At 50.5% G+C, this 21,540-nt stretch overlaps 7 protein-coding genes across 7 annotated transcripts; 5 read left to right on the forward strand and 2 right to left on the reverse strand.

Moving 5' to 3' along the window:
• Positions 1–213: 213 nt before the first annotated feature.
• Positions 214–1,443, forward strand: N7473_010227 (uncharacterized protein; the record flags this gene model as incomplete). The annotated part of the gene is made up of 1 exon (XM_057156166.1): positions 214–1,443. One exon carries the CDS (start codon positions 214–216, stop codon positions 1,441–1,443), a length of 1,230 nt encoding a protein of 409 aa, XP_057004821.1.
• Positions 1,444–2,483: 1,040 nt separating this feature from the next.
• Positions 2,484–4,142, forward strand: N7473_010228 (uncharacterized protein; the record flags this gene model as incomplete). Its single annotated transcript, XM_057156167.1, has 2 exons — positions 2,484–3,339; positions 3,415–4,142. The coding sequence occupies 2 exons, from the start codon at positions 2,484–2,486 to the stop codon at positions 4,140–4,142; spliced, it is 1,584 nt and encodes a 527-aa protein (XP_057004822.1).
• A 617-nt stretch (positions 4,143–4,759) lies between these two features.
• Positions 4,760–7,731, reverse strand: N7473_010229 (CeGAL family transcription factor; the record flags this gene model as incomplete). The annotated part of the gene is made up of 5 exons (XM_057156168.1): positions 7,635–7,731; positions 7,313–7,569; positions 7,133–7,244; positions 6,311–7,080; positions 4,760–6,245 (listed from the first exon to the last, which is right to left on the reverse strand). The coding sequence occupies exons 1-5, from the start codon at positions 7,725–7,727 to the stop codon at positions 4,760–4,762; spliced, it is 2,718 nt and encodes a 905-aa protein (XP_057004823.1). The 5' UTR covers positions 7,728–7,731.
• Positions 7,732–9,251: 1,520 nt separating this feature from the next.
• On the reverse strand, positions 9,252–10,995 carry N7473_010230 (coatomer subunit delta; the record flags this gene model as incomplete). The annotated part of the gene is made up of 4 exons (XM_057156169.1): positions 9,252–10,158; positions 10,234–10,430; positions 10,487–10,930; positions 10,993–10,995. The coding sequence occupies 4 exons, from the start codon at positions 10,993–10,995 to the stop codon at positions 9,252–9,254; spliced, it is 1,551 nt and encodes a 516-aa protein (XP_057004824.1).
• A 229-nt stretch (positions 10,996–11,224) lies between these two features.
• N7473_010231 (uncharacterized protein) lies at positions 11,225–14,552 on the forward strand. Its single transcript, XM_057156170.1, has 2 exons — positions 11,225–12,559; positions 12,629–14,552. The coding sequence occupies exons 1-2, from the start codon at positions 11,468–11,470 to the stop codon at positions 13,967–13,969; spliced, it is 2,433 nt and encodes an 810-aa protein (XP_057004825.1). The 5' UTR covers positions 11,225–11,467; the 3' UTR covers positions 13,970–14,552.
• Positions 14,553–15,998: 1,446 nt separating this feature from the next.
• Positions 15,999–17,712, forward strand: N7473_010232 (DUF803 domain membrane protein; the record flags this gene model as incomplete). Its single annotated transcript, XM_057156171.1, has 8 exons — positions 15,999–16,012; positions 16,108–16,151; positions 16,222–16,247; positions 16,373–16,463; positions 16,517–16,607; positions 16,668–16,828; positions 16,888–17,179; positions 17,250–17,712. The coding sequence occupies 8 exons, from the start codon at positions 15,999–16,001 to the stop codon at positions 17,710–17,712; spliced, it is 1,182 nt and encodes a 393-aa protein (XP_057004826.1).
• A 715-nt stretch (positions 17,713–18,427) lies between these two features.
• On the forward strand, positions 18,428–21,466 carry N7473_010233 (uncharacterized protein; the record flags this gene model as incomplete). Its single annotated transcript, XM_057156172.1, has 3 exons — positions 18,428–18,644; positions 18,721–19,454; positions 19,526–21,466. 3 exons carry the CDS (start codon positions 18,428–18,430, stop codon positions 21,464–21,466), a joined length of 2,892 nt encoding a protein of 963 aa, XP_057004827.1.
• Between the last annotated feature and the right edge of the window lie 74 nt (positions 21,467–21,540).

Below are 21,540 nucleotides of genomic sequence, written 5' to 3' on the forward strand. Positions count from 1 at the left end.
AGAATGGGGAAAAACAAGGCTATTCTTCTGCTGGCAATTTGAAATTGTCAAGGATTAGGCATCGCGCTAGTTCTCCAACTAAGTGGAGCTTGCTGCCCCGCTGGGGCTTCCAGCTCTCCCTCATTAAGAGACCTTCTCGCTCTCCCAATCTTCTCTCCTCCTTCCCACAATCCTTTCCAGCAGTAACTCCTCCGCACGCACGGTCGCACAACGATGTCGGAGACGGATCGCGTTCCCGACAACCGAATCTTGGAGTATATCCAGGATCTGACCTCGGCAAAAAAGGGTCTCCCTTACGGCCAACCCGTGGGCGTGCTCGTCTCCCAAACCGTCACAGACTCAGCAACCCTCTTGAAATTGACAGCAGAGGTCGGCCCTCACATCGCGGTGCTTCAAGTCCAAGCCGATATTATCGACGATTGGTCCGACGATACCATTGATCAGTTAACGTACTATGCCAAGAAACACGGGTTCATCTTGTGGGAAGGAAGCCGAGTCTTGAATTGTACCGTCAATTTCATGGGCCGAGGGAGCGCCAACTTCCAAACAAGAAAGGTCTTAGCCGATCTGGTCAGGCGGAAATACACACATGGAACTGCAAAGGTAGCGCAATGGTCAAATCTAGCCACCTCGTGGGCACCGGGTGTGCCATTGCATGAACAGGAGAAGGACCTGTTGATTCCAACACTTCGCAAGGCCGCCCGGGAGGCCGTTGCAACGACTGTGAAGACAATTGAAACCGAGATCTCTGCTACCAATGGCGACGAACACCACGAGGAAGTAGAAGCACCCATTTCCCCGCCTACTACCAATGGGTGGGCGGAATTTAGTTCGGACAGTTTTGGAGCTGCACTACGGAAATTATCAACCATCTCTGTCACCGAGTCGGTCACTCTCCAGCCCCATGTCGAGCCGGACGACGGCGTCCCAGCCCCGCCACTCTTATCGCGAGGCCTGGCTCTTTGCTTGCCAAGCGCCATTGATTCCGCATTCACGTCTGAATTTCGACAGAGCACAATAATGGCAGCATGTGCAAATCATGATTTTGTCGTTGGACTTCTCACCAGCGAGCCATTTTTCACCAGCTATACCGGGGACTATTTATTCGACCTGGCCTTCCAAGACAGCCATGGAACCCCACAACTCGGCCGCGACATACTCGAGGCCATCCCATATCTAGAAAATAAGCATTCATTTGCCTTATTCTCTCTTGTACCGGCTGAGCTCATTCATAATTATGAATCAGATCCCATTCGCAGCATGAACGGGGACTCGCCTGACGAGGACCTGCCTGAGAGTGTTGTTAAGTTGCATTACATGGTTGACCAAGCCTTGAAAATGCGAGAAGCCAACCGCAAAGAGCACCTTGGCAACCATCAAGAACTTTCATCGATGCCCGTTGGCCCTGGCATCTTCCATGTCCCAGTCGTCATCCTCCCCTGATCAAGATGCTCCTTCTATTTTGAATTTCTCCACGACCAGCTATGCCCTTCATCATTATGAATTTTCATGTTTACCCATTCCATGCTAGATTTGCATAGGTTTATGTCTTGTGCATTGAGATACATTCCCCCTCATCCTAGATGTGTTGGAACAAAAGCCATCTCTACTTGTTCATGTCTTGTCTTGAAAGCATCCACCGACTTGCTAATCTTACACCGAGATCTTACATCCATTTAGACCTCTTGTGGCCTTGGAGTCTCAGGTCTTCAGACCTTTGTTGCCCATGCCTATTCAGGTCTTCCTTCTCATCCCTTCGCTCTTCCCCTTCTGCATATCTTTTATATACAGACATTTCTGTATTTCCGTTGATCCCTACGTACGATGAACTGTTCCTAGATCATCAACACCATATGTACTCATATCCCTGTTGATTGCAATCTTATAATATACATTTACCACGAGAACTTGCCACTCCATACCCCCCTTCTTGAGGCCTCATATAGCCCCGGCCTGACCGGTCAGGCGAGATAAGCCCGCCAATTCCATGGACGCGGGGCAATTTGTCACTCATCGGAGTACCCCCGCAGGCGGTCAGACTGATAGTGTGCCGCCTTCATCTTGCCCCCATTTTGCCAGCAGTATGAGTCCGATCCCAACGCGGATGGGAGTCAACGGTAATAGCATTCAGTGTCCACCCCTATTGCCAGCTCCAAAGTGAAGAAATGTTGCCTTGTTTCCCATTCTTACTTCGCCACACTCATTCTATTTTCCCATAACTCCTCTCTTTTTCACCGTTTGTTATAGTGCTACGAACCCATCGTCTTCTGTATTAGCACAACGCCTCTCGGTCCCCTCACAATCAAAGACAACATGCGCATTTCGACATACGAACGGACCTGAGAATAATAAACCAGACTCTGACACAACTTGGCGCGTCTTTAAACATCTCTACACGCTTGTACATTCGGATACATATGTATCCCACCATCACATTGTCATTCATCTAACGTACCAACTACGTCCAAGAACACTCGTCGGCAATGGCATCGGGATCGCAACCTGCGTTGCCCTTGACACCTCCAGCACGTTCAGCGAGAACATCAGCCGAGTTTAATGAATTCCCGGGTCTTCATCCGCCTGAGAAACCAAATACATCTCTTCTCCGACCGAGAGAATCTCGTCCCAGTGACAAAAGCAGTCCAAGCTCACCAATTATTGTTTCGCCATCTGGAGATGTGATTCTCAAGTACACCAAGCCATCATCAGGAGATAGCTACTACTGGAAAGTGGACAGCCGAATGCTCAAGGAAAACAGTCCATATTTCCGAGTGCTTCTTGATCCCACTAAAAGGTTTGTCGAGGGACAATTTTTTGCACAGCAATTATCAGAATCCTCGGGATCAGGCTTTCTACCTATCGTGGTTGTTCCTGCAACTCCATTCACTGAGCTATATGGGGTTGATGCTCTGGAGCTATTCTTGCAGATCTTATGTTTGGAATCTCTTGCATCTGACGAGAATGATGACGAGGATGAAGGCCTGGAAACCGTGTTTTCGTTCAACTTGAAAGCTCAGCCTTTATCCCTGATCGCTAGGTTGGTTGATATTGCCGACTATTACAACTCTCCATATCCTGTACTGGATGCCTTACATCTTCTGGATTACTCACTCGGCAAGGGCAAATCACGGCTTCAGAAATTTAGCGAGAGTACCTTGAAGATGAGTGAAGATCGGATCCGGCAGACGATAGTTGTTGCGAACTTTCTCAATCAAGAGTATATCGCCAAGGTTATGACACACGCATTGGTGATAGCCGGCTCCAGACGGTGGGTTCACTCCCCGCAGGTACCAGAGGGTCCGTATCTGCGTTGGCAGCACTTGTCCAATGGACTAGAAGGTATGGCACAACCTCATCGCACTATGAATGTCGTGTATGGTAAGAAAGATACCATGACTGATCACTACTCTCTAGAGGAACTCTACTACCGACGACAATGCGTCTTGAATACAATCACCGACCTACAAGCATATTTCCTTCGCAAATACGGCGCACTGGAAAGCGACGAGCCCATGCCTACCACTTCCAAAGCCGTCCCACATCACACCACCCATCAGCATCGTGTCTTCCAGTGCCGGGCTGGACTCGGTAACGCAAGTCAATGCGATCTATTCCACCTCGGTCAGATGACACGTTTCTTCGCCCTGCGAGCCAAGTCAATTTTCATAGGATCTACACTGATTGATCCTGAATTCAGTCCACCTGGCGCCGAACATGGGGATGACAACGAGGAACAGCCTTCACCTGGCCTTCATATTTCATCGCTCATCGTTTCGCTGAAGAAACATCCTGACTATCAGATTGATCTCAATCATCAAGCTTGCGGTGTGAAACGTCGCTTGCTTCCAATTTTGGATGGCATTGAGAAGTTTGTGATGGATGCACGCGGTATGCTTGGTGTTGTCCCGTCTATCTGGGATCAGCCGGAGAATCGTCAACGGCTGCAGTGGAAATCAGACACCTTGTTTGCCGAGGAAGTGTGTATCATACTCAACCAGATAACTTACCTCCAATTCGGTCCAAAAGGCGCCGCCGCCACTGCCAAAGGAGGATCTTACAGCTCTAGGTCACTCAGTCAGGAGGACTATGCAAGGGCATTGTTTACTGCCAAGAAGCGAAAGTGGGAGCCAGACACGTTCTGATCACTTTAGACCTGTCTGGTGATTACAGAACGTGTCGTCATTATTGCTTACCATACCCTGAACATGCTCTCTCCGTTTCCTGACAAGGCTATGATGGTATTCCCGCAGCGACGAATACTTGCAATGGACAGACCGGTCTAGACTTGGTGTTCTGTCTGGGGGATGTTCTGGATCGCTCGCTCATGCAGGAGAGATATGGTTCTATTTCCTGCCGGGACTAAGCTTGGGCCAGCAAGCTGAGGTGCTGAGGCAGCTTAAGTTCGTTCAACATGACTTGTACGATAGCTGAAATGTAAACTACCCAAGATCTGTGTACGATATAGGGGCGCAATGAATGATAATTTTGAATGACAAATGAAGATGGAGCATAGTAGCCCCGGTCGGCGTTGCCAGAGAAAACAAGAACTTTTGCCAGTCTGTTCTGAGTCTATGAGATACACTTTTATGTGTGAGTTCAATGTTAACACCAAGCAGAAAGAAACAGCACAAGTTCAATGTGACAGTCTGAGAAAACCTCTTTCCATAACACATTTCCATAACACAAAAAAACAATATCCGGTAGATCTAAAGATACTGCATCCGGCTTCTTCCTCTCCTCGGTCCAACAAGCCTCTTCATTAACATACAGCATCACCCCAGAAATACCCCATATCAAGATCCATGTTTGGCCCCAATGGGAAGAATGACCGAGTAATCTGACCAGTCGCCGGATCATAGGGGAATAGCTCGTCGTACGGTAGTGGACCCGAGAGAGAATTCTCTGACTTGGTCAGTGTATCCAAAAGGTCCGGTACTTCAAGACTGTAAGACGCCGACATATCAAGAGGACTGACAAGTGGGTTGATTGGCGAGCAAGCAGTGGAGTCCATTCCTGCAGCAATAGACTCCGCCGTAGTTACTGTAGCCGCAGGCAAAGTCGATGTTTGATCGAAAGAGAGATCATCAACGAGTGGATCATCGCCAAGTTCGGTGGAGCCGATATCTGGGGCATCAAAGAGAGAGTTACTTGATGACCCCTCGTTATCAGACATCTCATTGACATCGATTCCGATGTAGGGTGCAAGACGGCACAAGAAGCCATCGCATAGCTTCCAAGCTCTTTCCGACGCCATGTTTGTCTTGGACAGCGCGGAGAGCCAGTCAATAGCCTTTTTGGCAGCCTTCAAAACCATGTTCGCTTTCTCAGGGACATGCTGGGAGTGGAATGCGAGCTCCAGTAGAAGGACCGTGGTTGCTTGCATCAGATAATGCAAGGTGCACCACCATGGAGAGATCCGATGCAACATAGCAGCATCCGGTGTGTCAGGGAATAACGTCAGCATATGGCATGCGGACTCAACACACTCGGCAGCAGTCTTGCTGCAGAACTCATGCGCCTTTTCATCCTCAGGGGGAGACGAATCGAGCCGACAGAGGCAAGGGCGGGTAATTCCAATTTTGGTGCTGTAGAACAGAAAGGCAAGCCCCAGCCGCTGTCCGACAGGACATTGAGAAGTCTGCGTGGAAGTAAAGTCGTACGCCGAGGGAAGATTCATGAACCAAGAATCAATTGCTAACATGAGACTTTGGATCGTAAATTCGATGCTCGCCCACGGGGACTGCAGTGCCTCGGGGCTGTACAGCTTGGTCGTCATTCGCTTGGCGATTGTAGTCAGGGATGTCATCTGCAAGAAGTACAGAGACATGCACGGAGGGAGACTCTTGAAGTACTCTGCCTGACTTCGTTTCGTGTCACATTCAGCTGGGGTGTCATTCCCGTCCGAGTCCGCAGTTGAATCCAAATTGGCAGTACTGCTACTGAATGACATGCGGTCCAGAGAGCTCGATGTACCACGTCCAACAACACCGATGAGCTGGGCAACTTCTTCTTTTTGGAAGTCACTTTCATCAAAAGGAACTGGGAGTGGTGTGGTACAAGAGCTGTCGATGATGCAGGATGGACGTCCTGTCATGACACCGAGAAGGTGTTCAATGTTGTAAAGTGACCACCAGACGCGATATCGGATTTCTTTGGAAGTGTCAGATGTGCATACACCCACGTTTTGTAAGTGTAGTCCGAGGCCTAGTGCTCCTCTGACGGCACTTCCGGATAACTTCCAGGCTCTGCGTTGACAAAAAAAAAAAGAAAAGTGAGTATGGCTCCAAGTAGAATTAGGTTAACGACTTACCGATTAATATGACCAGATGCAATCAAGTAGAAGCAAGCAAGTCCCTCAACCTGGAGTTGCTGCAAATCAGGATGATGCAAAAGCTGGTCTTCCAGGCTCAGACTTCTCGCCCGAGAAAAGTACATTTGATGATCATCTTCGCCTTCCTTCCACTCTGCATCGGTCAGCTGTCCATACTTTGACGCAATGGCAAATATCAAATTGAGAATAGCCAGCCACTTGCTTCCTGGTTTGAGAGAGGGCTGACTGAAGAAGACTTGGAACTGCGAAATGAAAGTCGAGATTCCAATGATTGGGAGGGATGGATGCACCGAGGTCAGGTAGGCATTGAGCAGTTTAGTTGCCGTGTCCCGCGAGGGTACGGCGAATGCATCGACCTGCTCTTTCTTTGGAACATCCAGGTCATCGATATAGTAGCTGGATGAAGCCACAAGTGGATCACTGGGCTTCTCAGGTAACGGGGTCAAAGTTGGAGAGGGTAGACCGTTATCATCATCCTCATTAGATTTGCTCGAAGACCACTCCTCGCACTCATTGTTGACTTCCTTGCTCAGCTTCTGAAGCCAGGAAATCTCCGAGCTTCTACCAATAAATCCGGTTGCTCGTGCTGTCTCGTCTCTGTTAAAGTCTTCTCCTGTGTGGTCCACGCCATCCAATGCGCTGGGTGACGAAGATCGATATGGGGGTGGTTCCGAGCCTGAGTCCTGGCTTCGCTCCCCTGTAGTGGCAAGGCCGGCCTCGGCGTTGAGTGCCAGATCAGGAGCTGATTCCTATACTATCTCAGACATGTCATGGGCACTGAATATGGTACGTGCTCCTTACCGCTACCAAAGCAATGTTGACAAGCTGTTCATCAGAGACCCCGAAGCGATTGCTCAGTTTTCTGATGACATCTTCATAGGCCTGCACTTTAGCCGACAGACTAGCCAGCTGCCTGTGGGTAGTAAAATGAGTAAGTGGGTCTGATGGTCAAGTTGAGATGTAAAGAACAGGCTTACTGACCGTTTCGACTTCTCTCTTTTACCATCGGTATAGCAGCAAATAATGCCAGCCTCCCGACAATTGCGACACCCAGACTTGTCACCAGTGCATTTGGTCTTTCTCTGTCGACAGCTTTCACATGCTCGACGTACATGTCGACGGTGGAACCTACCAGGTGAGGTAAAGGCTGACTCTGCTCCATCCCCAAGTCGTGGAATGGCCATCTTCTTGGAGCCGGCGTCCGACTCGGGCCGATGAAGAGCGGGTAGGGGGTTTTCCTGTTCGTAACATCAGAAGCCAGCTCTGAAATCTAATTTTTGGTCCTCGGAGTGCAAAGGCTTACCAAGCTCAGCTGATTGCATGTCTCGGTATCAACACTTGATAGCATGAATAGACTTTGTTGTTCATTCCATGATGGGAAAGGGATGCTCATCATGAACCTTTTGGAAACTAGACTCAGTATTCCAGAAGTAGGTCTAGCTAGTCAGTAAGTCATCCTGGTTTTGATAATCGTTCCCCACATGTAAAGTCTCACCTTGAATGTTTTGAGGGAAACTGAACAAGGTCTGAAGTGTGAATTATCAGACACTCATGAAAACAACAAGAGGAGGGGGCATCAATTGAGTTATAAAACCGTTGGTAGGCTTAACCTAAATCCAAATGGGACATTGCGTACCAGCTACCAGCAACAGATATGTTTTCTGGGTCCGGGTACCAGCGAGATTCTAAAGCTCATCTGGTAGATACTTGGTCATGACGGTCATGACGATGTTGACAGAGCTGTAGCGGTAAGCTCTCAAAGTGGCAACTCATTAGGACATGCAACGAAGTACATACCTCGTGTATATTTGCCTCATCGCAATGCAATGCTGGCTGAGGCAATTTTGAGGTCTTTTTGAGTAGATCTGCACAATCTGTATGGCTGATGGACCATCGTATTTGCCATCAACTGGCAGCGGCGACGGTTCTCTTGCATCAGATCTGGGCTCAGAGCCCTAGAGATTGGTTAAGCCATTGTATCAGGGCTCCAGAGCACCCATTGTTTAGTCTTCTGTTTGTCGATTGTTGGAACCAACAGGCTCTGGGCTCCGACGCTTCCTAAAGGGTGAGTGCTCTTTTCAGTTGTAGATTGGACGATCGGTGTAAGGGACAGCTTCTCCAGAGGCCGAGACTTGGGTCTCGTACAGCTTGTCTTGATAAAATATCCATTTCTCCCAGGGTTAAAAGTAGAGTTGGGATTATAGAGCAACAGCTCGCTATGCGCAGCATGTTGAATTGTTAGTTTAGATGGGCGACGATGGTCTAGACCCCGCGAGTAGCTCAATCTGACGTTTGATAAGTGTGGCACTTGCTTAGCTGTTGTCCCTGGTTGATAATCGCATCGGGTTGACTTGATTCGACCCTGGAGGAGGAGCGGACTACAACGGCCCATGGGAAGCCATCGAGGTGCCGAAAGCTTGACGGCAGTTTCAAGCTCTGCCGGATAACATTAAGGGGTATCCCTATTCAGACGGACCCCTCATAATGCTCAGTCATTATCTGCGGTATGGGTCTATCATCCATAATCCTGACGTCGTATATTACCGCGACATGATTGCGCTCATCATCACAACATCGATCAGACCACTGACCATGCGAGGTGCGGGCGAGCTCGCATTGAGGTAGTAAGGCATCTAATATTTCTAACTTTCAGCTCGCATTGGGATAGTAAGGCATCTTGAATTCCACCTTTCATAGAGTGTGGCTCCATAATTTTCTGAATTTTAGATAATGTGTCAATTTTTGGATGTCAAGGTTAAGACACGGCCTCAGAAGGAGGTACCTTGAGGTCGTAGTAGGAGGGCAATCAAATCAAGGGCTGATAACACGATTTCAAAAACAGAGAAAAATAAGTGCCAGAGAAGCAGGATCCAAGCATCATTAGAAGAAAAAGAAAACTCTATACAATCCCAGCACGTAACTACTCAATCAAGAAGTTCTCCGCAACACTGCGAATGTCCTTGGAGAACCCGGCACTCTCACCCTCCATCTCCAGCAGCGAGGCGTCGAGAACATCGACGTCGACAAATGGCTGGGTCTTTGTGAACCGGACGCTCATTGGGAAGAACTCATTCTCGTCACCGTCACCGGTGGACTCGAATTCGAAGCTACCAGAGGGGTTCGACTCGTCCACAACACCCAGGTTCCAGTCCAGGCTGTCCCCTGAAACTTCGTACACAGCATCAAAGCTGGCTACCGCCGGCTCCGATGCGCCATAGGGAATGGTAACAACAACATCGCGCAGGCTATCCGTGCCAGTGAGCTCATACTCCACGGTGACGGTCGTTGTGTCAGAGCCCTTGTTCACCCACACAGTGAATGTGATGGGCAGGATCTCGGCATTGTCGGCCGAGCTTGCCACACGCCACCGCAAAACACCAATTGCGTTGTTGGCAGGGAAGCGTTTGGTGGTATCCTTAAGCTGGATTGCGGAGGTGCTTGTGAAAAGTGCTTTATCGACATTGGGGTGGGTGCGGAATTGGGCACCCTGGGTAGGGTTTGCCCTGAGATCAAGTCGGAGCTTAGTGAAGGCCGGATCGGTTATGCGGAGCTGAAGGTCACCCTTAACCTCAAATGACTTTAGGGCACCTTCCCGGGTAAGTGTCGCAGAAATTGTCTCGGCGATAGTGACGTGGATGGACTCGCGATCAGCCGTAAGGGACTCGCGAGCAGATGCAGGCTCTTGCACAGGAGTAGACGCTTGGGGAGTGACCAGCGGGCTGGACTCCTCGATTCCGGGACCTAGGTCGCCACGAACCTTCTCGTAGATATCGGTAGCCTTGGACTTCTTGCCAAGTTGCATACCCTTGCCGCGAGTGGGGAGGGGCCTAGACAAAATCACACTATTAGAGACCAAAAGATCCATCGTCACAATCTCCCAGCGTGTGTAATCGTGAACGTACTTGGCAAATGTCTTCTTCTTCTCCGCCTCATACGAGTCGTAGGTATCAGGCACCGCAGGGCGCGATGGAGGTGTGTAGACAGGGTAGTTTGGTGCCCGAGGAGCCGCGCCACGGCCTGTACGGGCAGCCTCCTTGCGCTGCATCTCCAACTGCTTGGCCTTGCGCTTGCGCTCCTCACTTGCCTCCAATTCTTTGTTCTATCGAGAAATGTAAGCTTGAGAAACAACCCCGTATCCCGCAAATCCAAACATACCCGCTCAATGATTTCCTGGATGCGCTCCTCATGACTCTCCATCTCGAGGAAGGTCTTGATCTGAGAAAGAGAGAGGTTCTCTCGGTAACCCAACGTCACCAACTCGTCGTATGCGCTCAGCAGCTCGAAGGCATTGCGGAGAATCTCTCGCTCATCCAGACTCTTGCAAATGCTTGTGGTTACTTGGGCAAAGAGGTGCAGACTGTCGATGTCTTGGAGAATGTTTGATTGACGGTTGGTGATGAGAACAATGTACAGCTCATTCAATGGCTGGTATACGAATCGCACGTTGTCCTGCTCAACGGTGGTGTGCTGGGTTTGCGAATCGGCGAGCTTGGGGAAGGAGGCGAGAAGGGCTTCAATTCGCGACCGAGGAATATCACGAAACTGGCGCGAGAGGACCGCTTTGCCTCCGCGAGTGCAAATGGATGCCGCGAGGACGACCTGAATAATATGGGACAGATGGTTAGCTGGACAACAAACATATAGACCGGGAATGCTCATACCATGACGACCAGCGGACAAGTAGAGACTGTAAAGAATGAAAAGAAAGAGATAAGAAGATTCGCAGTATCGCGAGTAGTGGATGGTCTCTGGAGAATCGACAGCTAGAGAGAGCCCCCTTGTGGTGTTGATGGACAAGTCGCCCGCGGGCCGCTACTCTGTTCTCTTCGGTCTTGGCCCGTGCACGCCCGTTCCCCCCTTCGCTTAGTCTTCAACCCAACTCGGCTTTTTTCCCTCCTCACCTCATCTCTCTCTGTCTTCGCGCTTTTTATTGCGAGAAGCTTTTTCTCTTTCTATTCAACCCTTCGAATCCTGAGCTGGATCGATCTTTATTCCCCCATGAACCTGTCGTAAATCCCCTACTTCCCTTTGATTCTTTCTTCTCACCTTACCTGCCGACTCGACCCTTCCGGCGCGCCATCTTTGGCCCTTGCAACACGTCCCCGTGGTACACACCTTTTCGACGCGTTTCATGCCATGACCACCGCTTCCTCTTCGACATTTGCTACGATGGAGGTCCCAGCTTTAGAAGACTCGATGGAGATGGCTTCTCCTTATCACGGAGGGCCTGATGATTTTGACATCGACATCGACCTCATGGAAGACCAAGTCTCGAATATGGACAGCGATATGATGGGAGCCGATGACTATCCCAACACATCCCAAGTTTCAATTTTCGGTACCGAAGCGAACGACGATGCCGATATGGCTGATGAGCCTTCCGAAGGATCCATGGTTGACACTGATCTTGTCGACGAGGACCCCGATATCGATGTTCAGTACGACGAGACTACCTACGAAGCAGAAATGCTGGAAGGTGACCAAGACGATGAACTTGTAGCTCCCGTTCCCAGCATCAATATTGAGGTACAGACCGAGACCACCGAGCATGGCGACCCTACAAGCGGAGTCCCTACGGAAATCGACGAGGTGCAGCTCCAGCCCACCACCCACGATGGCCCGGAGACCGCTCACTCAGAATCTGCTGTCCCAGAATCTGTACCCGTGGTGAATGAACCTCAGGAGCCCCAAACTCAAGATGAAGAGGCCCCTCCCGTCTCCAGCGAAAACCAGACTGATCAACTCGGACACACCGAAGGCGACAATAACACCGAGTCTCAGACCAACCACCCAGTTCTTGAGCCCCAGGACACTAATGGAACAACGGGGAGCAAGCCTCCAGCTGCTGAAGAACATGTTGATGCCTCGACGGAGAATGTTGAAAATGTTGAGCCTGCCGAGGAGGCCAAGTCAACTGTTGATGAAAATGGTGATGGACATGTTGAGCATCTTGATGCCAACGTCTCGCACGAGAAAGAAGGTCAGGAAACCCATGAGGAGGATGAGTCCCTCCATCCAGTGAAGGTTCTTTACCAGGAAGCCGAGATTTCTTTGTTCCCGCCTATGGAAGGTGATTCAGCCGAGACATTCTTCCTTCATGACGAAGATATCGCATACGACAATGTTGGTAAACTGTTCAACTCTCTACGTGAGGTACTGTTGGATAATGTTGCGGAGAATGAGGTCCTGGTTATTGATATCGACTCACTCGGTATTCAGATAACAGAGGTAAGCCCCCACTCCATTTCTTGTTTAGTCATGTTCCATTGAACAACTTTGCTAATTCTTGACTAATAGGACTGCTCCCACACGTCCAATGTGACCTTACATCAGATTTTGAACATTTACCTTCGGCTTTGTCATAATGATGGCAATAATGAGCCAGAAGCTTTGTATCTGACTTTGAGCAGCAGACCGGCTGTTCATTCTGAGCTAGCCGATCTTGAAGCTGCTGCCAATGAGGGCAAAGGACTGTCTCAAGTTCATCCGTGGAGCGAGTTTGAGGATGGGGAAGACAACGAGGATCCTCAAGTGGCGGAGCAACCCGTTGCGGAGTCAACTGGTGATCAAGGTCACCAGGAGCCGGTGGTTCCTGGTGGTACTGCTGAGTCCGAGGTTCGCGATACTGTAAATAAGGATGCTCCCATTGAAGCCATTCCCGATTCTGTCTCTGGCGAGCACAGCGCTCAGGCTGAGCCTGAAATCGGGGCTGCCGAAACACAGCCAGCAGATGAGACTGATCAGGTGGATGCGCCACAGTATGTGGATGAGAATTCTCATGATTATGTTGAGGAGCATTATGATTCTGAGGCTCCTAAGACAGAGTCCACATCTACCGTGATGCCTGCCTCTGATCATGTCGAAGAAAAGGAGCCCACGGAAGCGGTCTCAGCTGACGCTGCCGAAGATCTCTTGGATGAAAATGATGCTCAAGATCGCACCGTCCCTGCGGGCGACGGTGAAGGCGTGAACGACGAGGAGTCACCCGACCAGCATGAACCGTATGGATTTGAAGGGCAAGAGCAAGGAGAGTATCAAGATGAGCTCGCCGAGGAAGAGACCTATATCTCTGGGCCTAATGACGAGACCCGTCCCGTCGATTTTGCTTCCCCTCATTACGAAGCTGCTCCCAACGAACTGGATTCCGTAGCCGCTCAGGATGCTTCTGTCAATATTTTGGACGATGATATTGATAATCAGTCGAATGGCCAGTCGGAGTCCACCGTGGAGAATGCTCCGAAGGAGGAATCTGCGCACCATGAAGAACCCGAGGACGGCCTGCTTGGAATCGCCGAGGACCTTTTGGAAGGCCCCGCCAGCGATCATGAGGACGATCTTGGTCACATTGAGAACGCAGATCTGGAGTATGAACCTGAGGATGCTTATCCCGATGCCACCGCAGGCGACGATCTTACCGCCGACGATGATCTAGCCGACAACGACAGCGGTGACTATGATGAGGTGGATCCCTACAGCGTTCTTGAGTTCTCAGAACACATCGTGCTGGGTGAAGCGGAGGTAGAGCATACTGACTCCCAACCCCATGAGAACCCCTCTAAGCGGTCTCGTGAGGAGGAGGATGAATGGGACTTTGAGGAGACCTCGACCCCCGAGCTCAAACGTCGCCGCCCTTCGTAAACCCTATTGTTCCCCTTGCTATCCTGGCAATATTCGACTTTCACCTCACTCCCACTCTTCTCTGGATTGGCCAACCAGTCTAACAACTCTTGGATGCTACTGGCTTAGTGCCTCGGCCGCTTTCGATTCGCTATCATCATCAACATCTACTAACCCCGATCCTCCAGGCTGTACCGGTACGTGGGTGCAGGGTTTTCATCTTACTATCAGTTCCAGGTATGTCTTGTGTCCCTCCTTCCTCCGGCTTAGGGTCCCACCTCTTCCCTCGTCCAAATCCACCTTGGAGAGGCCTCTCGGGATCAAGTTTGGTGGCTCGATTAAGCTCCCATTCCTCCCCCTGTTTGTGTATTCTATTGTCTGTTTGCTCTTCTTCCTTCGCCCACCCCCCACCCCCCTTTCGCGTGATACCATTTTGCGATCCAAAAATTGGTTATTTCTGGCGTCGATGGCAGTCCGGCTGGACTTGGTTTTATCTTTTATCTTTTATGGCCCCCCAGTTGCATCCCAACATAGCTATCGGCGTATTGGTTGTGTCGGCACGTTGGCCGTACTTTTATCATTTAGTCTCTTAACTATAAATGAGATTGGTTCTGTTTGAGAAAAATGTAAACATATTCAATTGGTCAACATAAGTACCAGTTCGAATTTTTGTGAGAGTGATTCTGACCGGACTCCTGAACTCGAGGTCCTATCACTGATTGATTGCTGCCTACAGCTCGGGACACGCCACGAACTCAACCAAATAAGCTTCCGGTAAAGCCTGGTGCCCCAGTGCTTAATTAGGGCTAAGATCCCATCCTGTCGCGGTCTGTCTTGTCGATTAAACCAGGCACGCTAAAGTCGGCAAAAGAAAAAAAGATTAATAATGAAGGAGATGGCAAGAATCTATAAATTTTATGGTCATCGTACACTTACTGAGGAATTGGTTTGATTCCTCTCGGCGACGGGCAATGATATATACATAGTGACTCTAGTCTTGACATTGGACTTTGGTAGTAGCTGCAGTGATGAACATTGCATACATTGTCATGGATGCGGGCACTCAATCACCCGCGCCCTGGTATGGGACTGGTATGGGCGGGGTGGACCCATTCGCTATGTATAGACACGCTGAATTCGGTTGGATGGCCAGATCGATATGAAACAACGATCGCCGCCACTGGGATCACCCAGGGTCCAAGTATTAGAAATTTGTGTAGCTGAAACTTGTGCATGGTCCAGTTGCTTTATTATTACAGTATTTCTTGCCCCTGCTTTGTTGCCCATTGTTAAAAGTTGAAACTGGTGTGTCCACTTACGTATGTACTACTGGAGTATAGAGTATGTATGCATGAAGTCGACATAGGACATCATAGTCAAGGTCTCTTCCAATATCTTTAATATAGACAAATAGACATTGAATTTCCTATCATCCAGTGCCCCTGAAAATCTCATCATACCCCAATTTCTTCTCGACAGGTTCGAGCCTGGTTTCTTGGACTTTTTACTTGGTTTTTGCTCAGCCCGTTCACTCTTACGCGTCCCGATCGGCCCAGTCTCAAAACGGAACCCCACCGCACGCAGGCACCAAACACTCGCTACAGTAAAGTACAGTTACTTACTCCGTACACTCTGTGACTCTAGTCTCTCTACCGTTACTCCGTACTCTCTATACTGTACTCCGTACCACTACTACTCGTCTGCGCTACGACTTCATCCTTTGTCCCTCTTACTCATCATTATCCTTGTACTCTTCTCCTCCTCTCTACTGGCCCCTCCTCATTATCCTCAAGGACAGAAAACCTCGGGCTGGCTCGTTTTTCTGGCGCGCTCGTTTCGCTCTCCTCCTCTTTCTCCTCCTCCCTTCGCTCCCCGTGGAGCTGACCCGATCCCGTGCCGCCCGCCGCCCGCTCAGCTCACCACCACCACTCTCCCTTCGTTAATCGAGTCGCTCGCTTTCATACCCCCTCCTACCCCCCGAGATCCATTGCTGGCAGTGGAGGTCTTTCGACAGTAGGGGCTTTTCGCTCCTGAACAAAACTACGTCAAGATGCTTCCAGATAAGTACGTCGTGGGCTCCCCGGATCCTCAGCGCATGAAAGCGCCGATGCCCTGTGGACAAGGTGGCCAGAAGTTCTAACTTGCGCCATCACGAATAGATACGTCGGGCTAATATTAGCCATCCTATCAACAATGGCCATTGGTACGATCGCCTCCCTCGAATCAATTCCAGTAGGAACTTGCCTGAACATGCAGCTAACTCGGTTCACTAGGCACGAGTTTTGTGATCACGAAAAAGGTTCGTCTGCACTCGAATACCGATCGAACTCGATGCGAGATACCTGGTCCGATGAATGCGATCGCACTACATTTTGGCATGAGATGGTGCAAGTGGAAACAAGGCGCTGATGGCAATGATCATAGGGTTTACAACATGCCAACAGGCAGCATGGCTTTGAAGGAGAAGGTTTCTCATACTTGAAGAGTCCGATCTGGTGGGGAGGTGTGGTGACATGTATGGACCTTCCGTTGAGCTGGAAATGTCTGAGCAGAGCTAATGGGCAACAGTGGCCATTGGAGAGATCGCCAACTTCGCCGCCTATGCATTTGCGCCTGCGATTCTCGTGACGCCCCTTGGCGCACTCAGTGTGCTGATCGGGTAAGTCAAGGCCATCCTTTTACATGGGGCCGATCGACAGCAGTGGCTGACACCTCGCAGTGCGGTTCTAGGGTCCTATTTCTTGAAGGAACGATTGGGAACATTGGGCAAACTGGGTTGTGCGATGTGTCTCCTCGGCTCGGTCGTCATTGTCCTCCATGCGCCTCCGGACAAGCCCGTGGAACGGATTGATGAGATCTTGGCGTATGCCGTGAAGCCAGGTGAGTTGCGGGAAGCCTGTTTGCTGCGCCCTTCCTCGGATCACTAACCCTACTTCCAGGATTCCTCCTCTACTGCTTGGTCGTTGCAATCTTCTCCACTGTCATGATTTATCGGGTTGCCCCGGTGCATGGAAAGAAGAATCCTCTGATCTTCATCTCGATTTGTTCGACGGTCGGCTCCATCTCTGTCATGTCTGTCAAGGCGTTTGGTATCGCGGTGAAACTGACCCTCGGGGGCAACAACCAATTCGTCCACGCATCTACCTATGTTTTCGCCATTGTTACCGCCTTCTGCATTCTCACCCAGATGAATTATATTAACAAGGCATTGAACGCCTTTTCGACCTCGATGTAAGTGGAACAGACTGGAAACCTCAAGAAAAATCAAGCATTTCAGTCCTAACGAAGATCTTTTCCATAGTGTCAACCCCCTCTACTACGTTACGTTCACGACGGCTACGCTCTGCGCTTCTTTCATTCTCTTCCAAGGTTTCAATACCACCGATGCAGTCAACACAATCTCCCTGCTCTGCGGATTCCTCATCATCTTCACGGGAGTATATTTGCTCAACCTTTCCCGGCATGACCCCGACGGCCGGCACCTGGTGAATTCCAAGTTCGATGACGAAGGTGTGCCCACCGATGCGATCTCTAGCTTCCAGACCCGGCGGTCCATGCAATCTCGCCGAAGCTCCTCGAGTATTGCCTTTATGAACGGCCACGGCGACCGGGAGGGCCTCATTCACTCCTATGACGTCGAGAACAACCATGGAATCGGCCTGGATGATCTGGCAGAGAGCGACGGAGAGCCAGGGCCTACCTACGCTCGTAATGACGAGCTCGAACGGACGGTGATGCACACGAAGCAAAACAGCCAGGTCTAGTTCGATTGAATATCTCACGAGTTGTCTTGAACCGAAAATCAAGCTCTCCGCATCTTCACGAGGTCAACTGTCGCCATGCTTTCTAAACTACTCCCTTTTTTCTTTCTTACCTTCCTACCTCATCCCGAGCTACCAGCCCATCTGGCTTCTTCCTCTACGTCTCTCCCGAGCTCCTTGTACTTTTACTGTTGCTGCCAAAATGCCCGAGATGGGTTGACGGGCAGAATCTCATACGCAGGCACTGGACATGCCCGTATGAAATGATTGGATATGACTTCTGGGTTTCTCTAAATGGTTGGATTTTCTCTATTTGTGATTATTTTGGTACCGGGGCGAGAGAGGCATCATTGTATATACCGTGTGGTCATTGGAACATTTCTTTTTTTTCCTGAATGATTCTTTTGCCATATTTGCAAGTAGATCGACTACCCGTGAACTGTCAATCTACTAAGCATTTCATGTTTGTAGCATAACACATTCACTAGTTCGTGGGCTGGCGGGGAGGAGCCTCGGGAGTGGGGCCTTCTCCGATCCGATGATGTATTTCGCTGGTCAGCTGTTATGCAAGTTCTTGTTTCCCACGAGCATTCCTGCTCAGCCGGCTGATGGAGTCGGATCTGTGAATATCACTATCTCTGTACGGCGCAGAGACAATCCAGGTTCTTGACTGTTTCACTCCCTCGCATTCTTAGTTTTTGGGGCGCACACAATCGATATGCCAGGCCTCTTGCGCAAACTGGTTATCGTCGCCGCGGTCGATGGGCTGATTCTGCACGGAAATGGCGCCAACGGACTGCGGCCTAATCATAATGGAAGCAACAATGAGGCGTCCTCCATTCGAATCGATTACAAAACGAACAAGATCACAGCATTGCCCGCCCCGTCCGAGTCACTAGAGGGGCAGGACGTACTAGACGCATACGGACTCGTTGGTAAGCTCACGAACCTGCGGGGCTAGGGCGGCGGCGCGCGATACCTGAACAGCCCTAACACAATTCCACTTTATAGGCCTTTTATCTGTCGCATCCTATTCATTCCTAGTCTCTATCACTCAGCGACAACAGGTCGCCCAAATTCAAGGCCGCCCTGTTTACGCCGTGACTAATGTCGCTATAATCCCCATCTCCTCCAAAGCAGACGCCACCCGCGCAATTGCACAGGCCCGGAAGGATGTCTCACAGGGTGATCCAGATCTTGACTCGCCTTCTGAGGAGGAGGAGGTCTCGGATAATGTGACTGATGGGGCGGAGACGGAAATCAGCAGCGCGCCATCCTCGCCTGTTCGTGAGACATACCATGCTCGCGGGCTGAGTGTTGGTAGTATCGCCGAGGATGTAATTGGGAAGCGCGTGCAATTTGGCCGGTTTGCGGCGAATTGGCTGTCGCGTAAGAATTTGGGCTTGCCTCGGCCTGGTGCACTAGAGCAGGAGGCTCCAGAGTCGCCGTTTGACGATTCACCGCTTATGTCGGTCGATGCTCCTGAGGTTAAAGACGAGGCTGCTGAGGCGGCGGTTCCAAGGGAGGCCGAAATTGAGGCTGCTGCAGCTGCAGCCCAGGATGACGTTGGTCGTCCGAGCTCTGATCAGGCGGCGGAGTTGTTGCCGAAGCTCATTCGATATACGAAGCTTCTGTTTGCGTCGCGCAATTTCTTCTTTGCATATGATTATGATTTGACGAGGTCATTCGAGGCACAGGAGGTGCGGAACGGGCATCAACCTCTTCACAAGGCCGTAGATCCATTGGTACGTTTTGCTATGCAAGAATTACGACAGCACTCAAGCTGTTACTCTAGTGGATGCTAACCCATGGACAGTATTTCTGGAACAAATACCTCATGAATACATTCATTGATAATGGTGCACATGGTTTCGTCCTGCCTCTACTGCAGGGCTTTGTTGGACAGCGCGAGTTTACCGTCGCAGCCCCTGAGCAGAAGCCAGCATCGACCGAATCTGCTGCTGGAGAGCAACAAGTCGAGGGTCGGATCCTTGGCGAGAGCCAAGAGACTCAGGCTATGAAAACCGAAGTACCCAAGCACAATTATCTTTTGACTCTCATTTCACGGCGATCTGTGAATCGACCGGGTCTTCGATACCTGCGCCGAGGAGTGGATGACGAAGGTAACACAGCGAATACCGTCGAGACAGAGCAGATTCTCTCGGTACCTGACTGGGACTCGTCTCACAATGTGTATTCCTACCTGCAATTGCGAGGGTCAATTCCCTTGTACTTCTCGCAGTCGCCGTACTCCTTCAAGCCGATGCCAATACTGCATCACTCTGCTGAAACGAACCAACTTGCCTTTGGTAGACACTTCCGAGAATTGAGCCGCCGGTATGGCAAGATTCAGGCCGTCTCTCTGATTGACAAGCACGCTGGAGAGTTGAAGCTGGGAGAACAGTATGACAGGTATACTAATGTTTTCAATGAGGCAGGTGGTATCGATGGGGCGCCACTGCGATTGGAGTGGTTCGATTTCCATAGCGAATGTCGCGGGATGAAGTTTGAAAATGTCTCGCGATTGGTTGACCGCGTTAAAGAGACGCTGGAAGAGTTCGGATACACGGCTGTCAAGGACGGTTCTATTGCACGGAAGCAAACTGGCATTGTACGAACCAACTGTATGGACTGTCTTGACCGAACGGGCGTTGCACAATGCGCTTTTGGTCAGTGGGCACTCGAGCAGCAGCTTCACAACGAGGGTATTGACATCGACCTCGGCGGAGACTCGTCCACTCAGTGGTTCAATACTCTCTGGGCCGATAATGGCGACGCCATCTCCAAGCAATACTCATCCACCGCAGCTCTGAAGGGTGACTATACTCGCACGAGGAAACGTGACTATCGCGGTGCCCTAAACGACTTTGGCCTCACCCTCTCGCGCTACTATAACAACATCGTCAACGATTATTTCTCACAAGCCTGTATCGACTATCTCCTCGGCAATGTGTCAACGCATGTCTTCGACGAGTTTGCCCTGGAGCTTCAAACCACCGACCCGGGCATCTCTGTGGAAAAGATTCGGCAAAATGCCATAGACACCAGCTGCAAGATTGTCATCAGCAGCCCCTCCGAAGAATTCCTCGGTGGCTGGACGATGTTGACTCCCCGCCAACCAAACACCCTGCGCACACTACCCTTCGAAGAGTCCGTCCTCCTACTCACCGACGCAGCAGTCTACAGCTGCCGCTTCGACTGGGAGACTGACAAAGTCCTCTCCTTCGAACGTATCGACCTCCGCTCCATCTCCCGCATCCACTACGGCACATACATCACCTCCATCCTGACGGATAGCCAGTCAGACGAGCGCAGCAACGTCGGCCTGGTAATCATCTACCGCGACGGCGACGCTAACGCCCTACGCGTCAACACTCGCTCGTTGCAGTCAAATGTTCGCCCAGCCACGCTAGAAGCCTCATCCAGCTCCAACGGCGAGTGGGACCTCGTCTCGTGGCTACGTGGCAGCAAGCGGGCCACCACTCGCTTCGTTGCCTTCAAGTCTGTGCCTACAAAGAACACCCTCGCCAACCCCCGCCTCGGCGCGGTGACTGGTGCCGTCAACGTGCGGGAACTTGACCGGGTCAGATCTATTTGTCTGGACATTGAACGCGCACTGTTGGCTGGGGATGGTCAGAATGTTGAGTCTTCGTCCGTTGTGGAACAGTCTGATATTATCTCGTTGGCGGAGGCGAAGAAGAGGACGGGGATTCTGGAATATTTGGTTTATGATATTAAGAAGATGGTCTGGGCTTGATGGGCTTGTGGATAGATACGTATATAATGTTGCAAATACGCATGGGCTATATATTCACCGGGAATTGATACGGT

The sequence above is a fragment of the Penicillium subrubescens genome (genome assembly GCF_028828155.1).
Source record: "Penicillium subrubescens strain IBT 31985 chromosome Unknown utg000007l_segment0_segment0, whole genome shotgun sequence".
Taxonomy (NCBI): domain Eukaryota; kingdom Fungi; phylum Ascomycota; class Eurotiomycetes; order Eurotiales; family Aspergillaceae; genus Penicillium; species Penicillium subrubescens.

Bases quoted from the DNA above. Each gene is read 5' to 3' on its own strand.
- N7473_010231 (XM_057156170.1), top strand. From the start codon at position 11,468: ATGACCACCGCTTCCTCTTCGACATTTGCTACGATGGAGGTCCCAGCT. The intron at 12,560-12,628 runs GTAAGCCCCCAC...CTTGACTAATAG, and splicing joins TCGGTATTCAGATAACAGAG to GACTGCTCCCACACGTCCAA.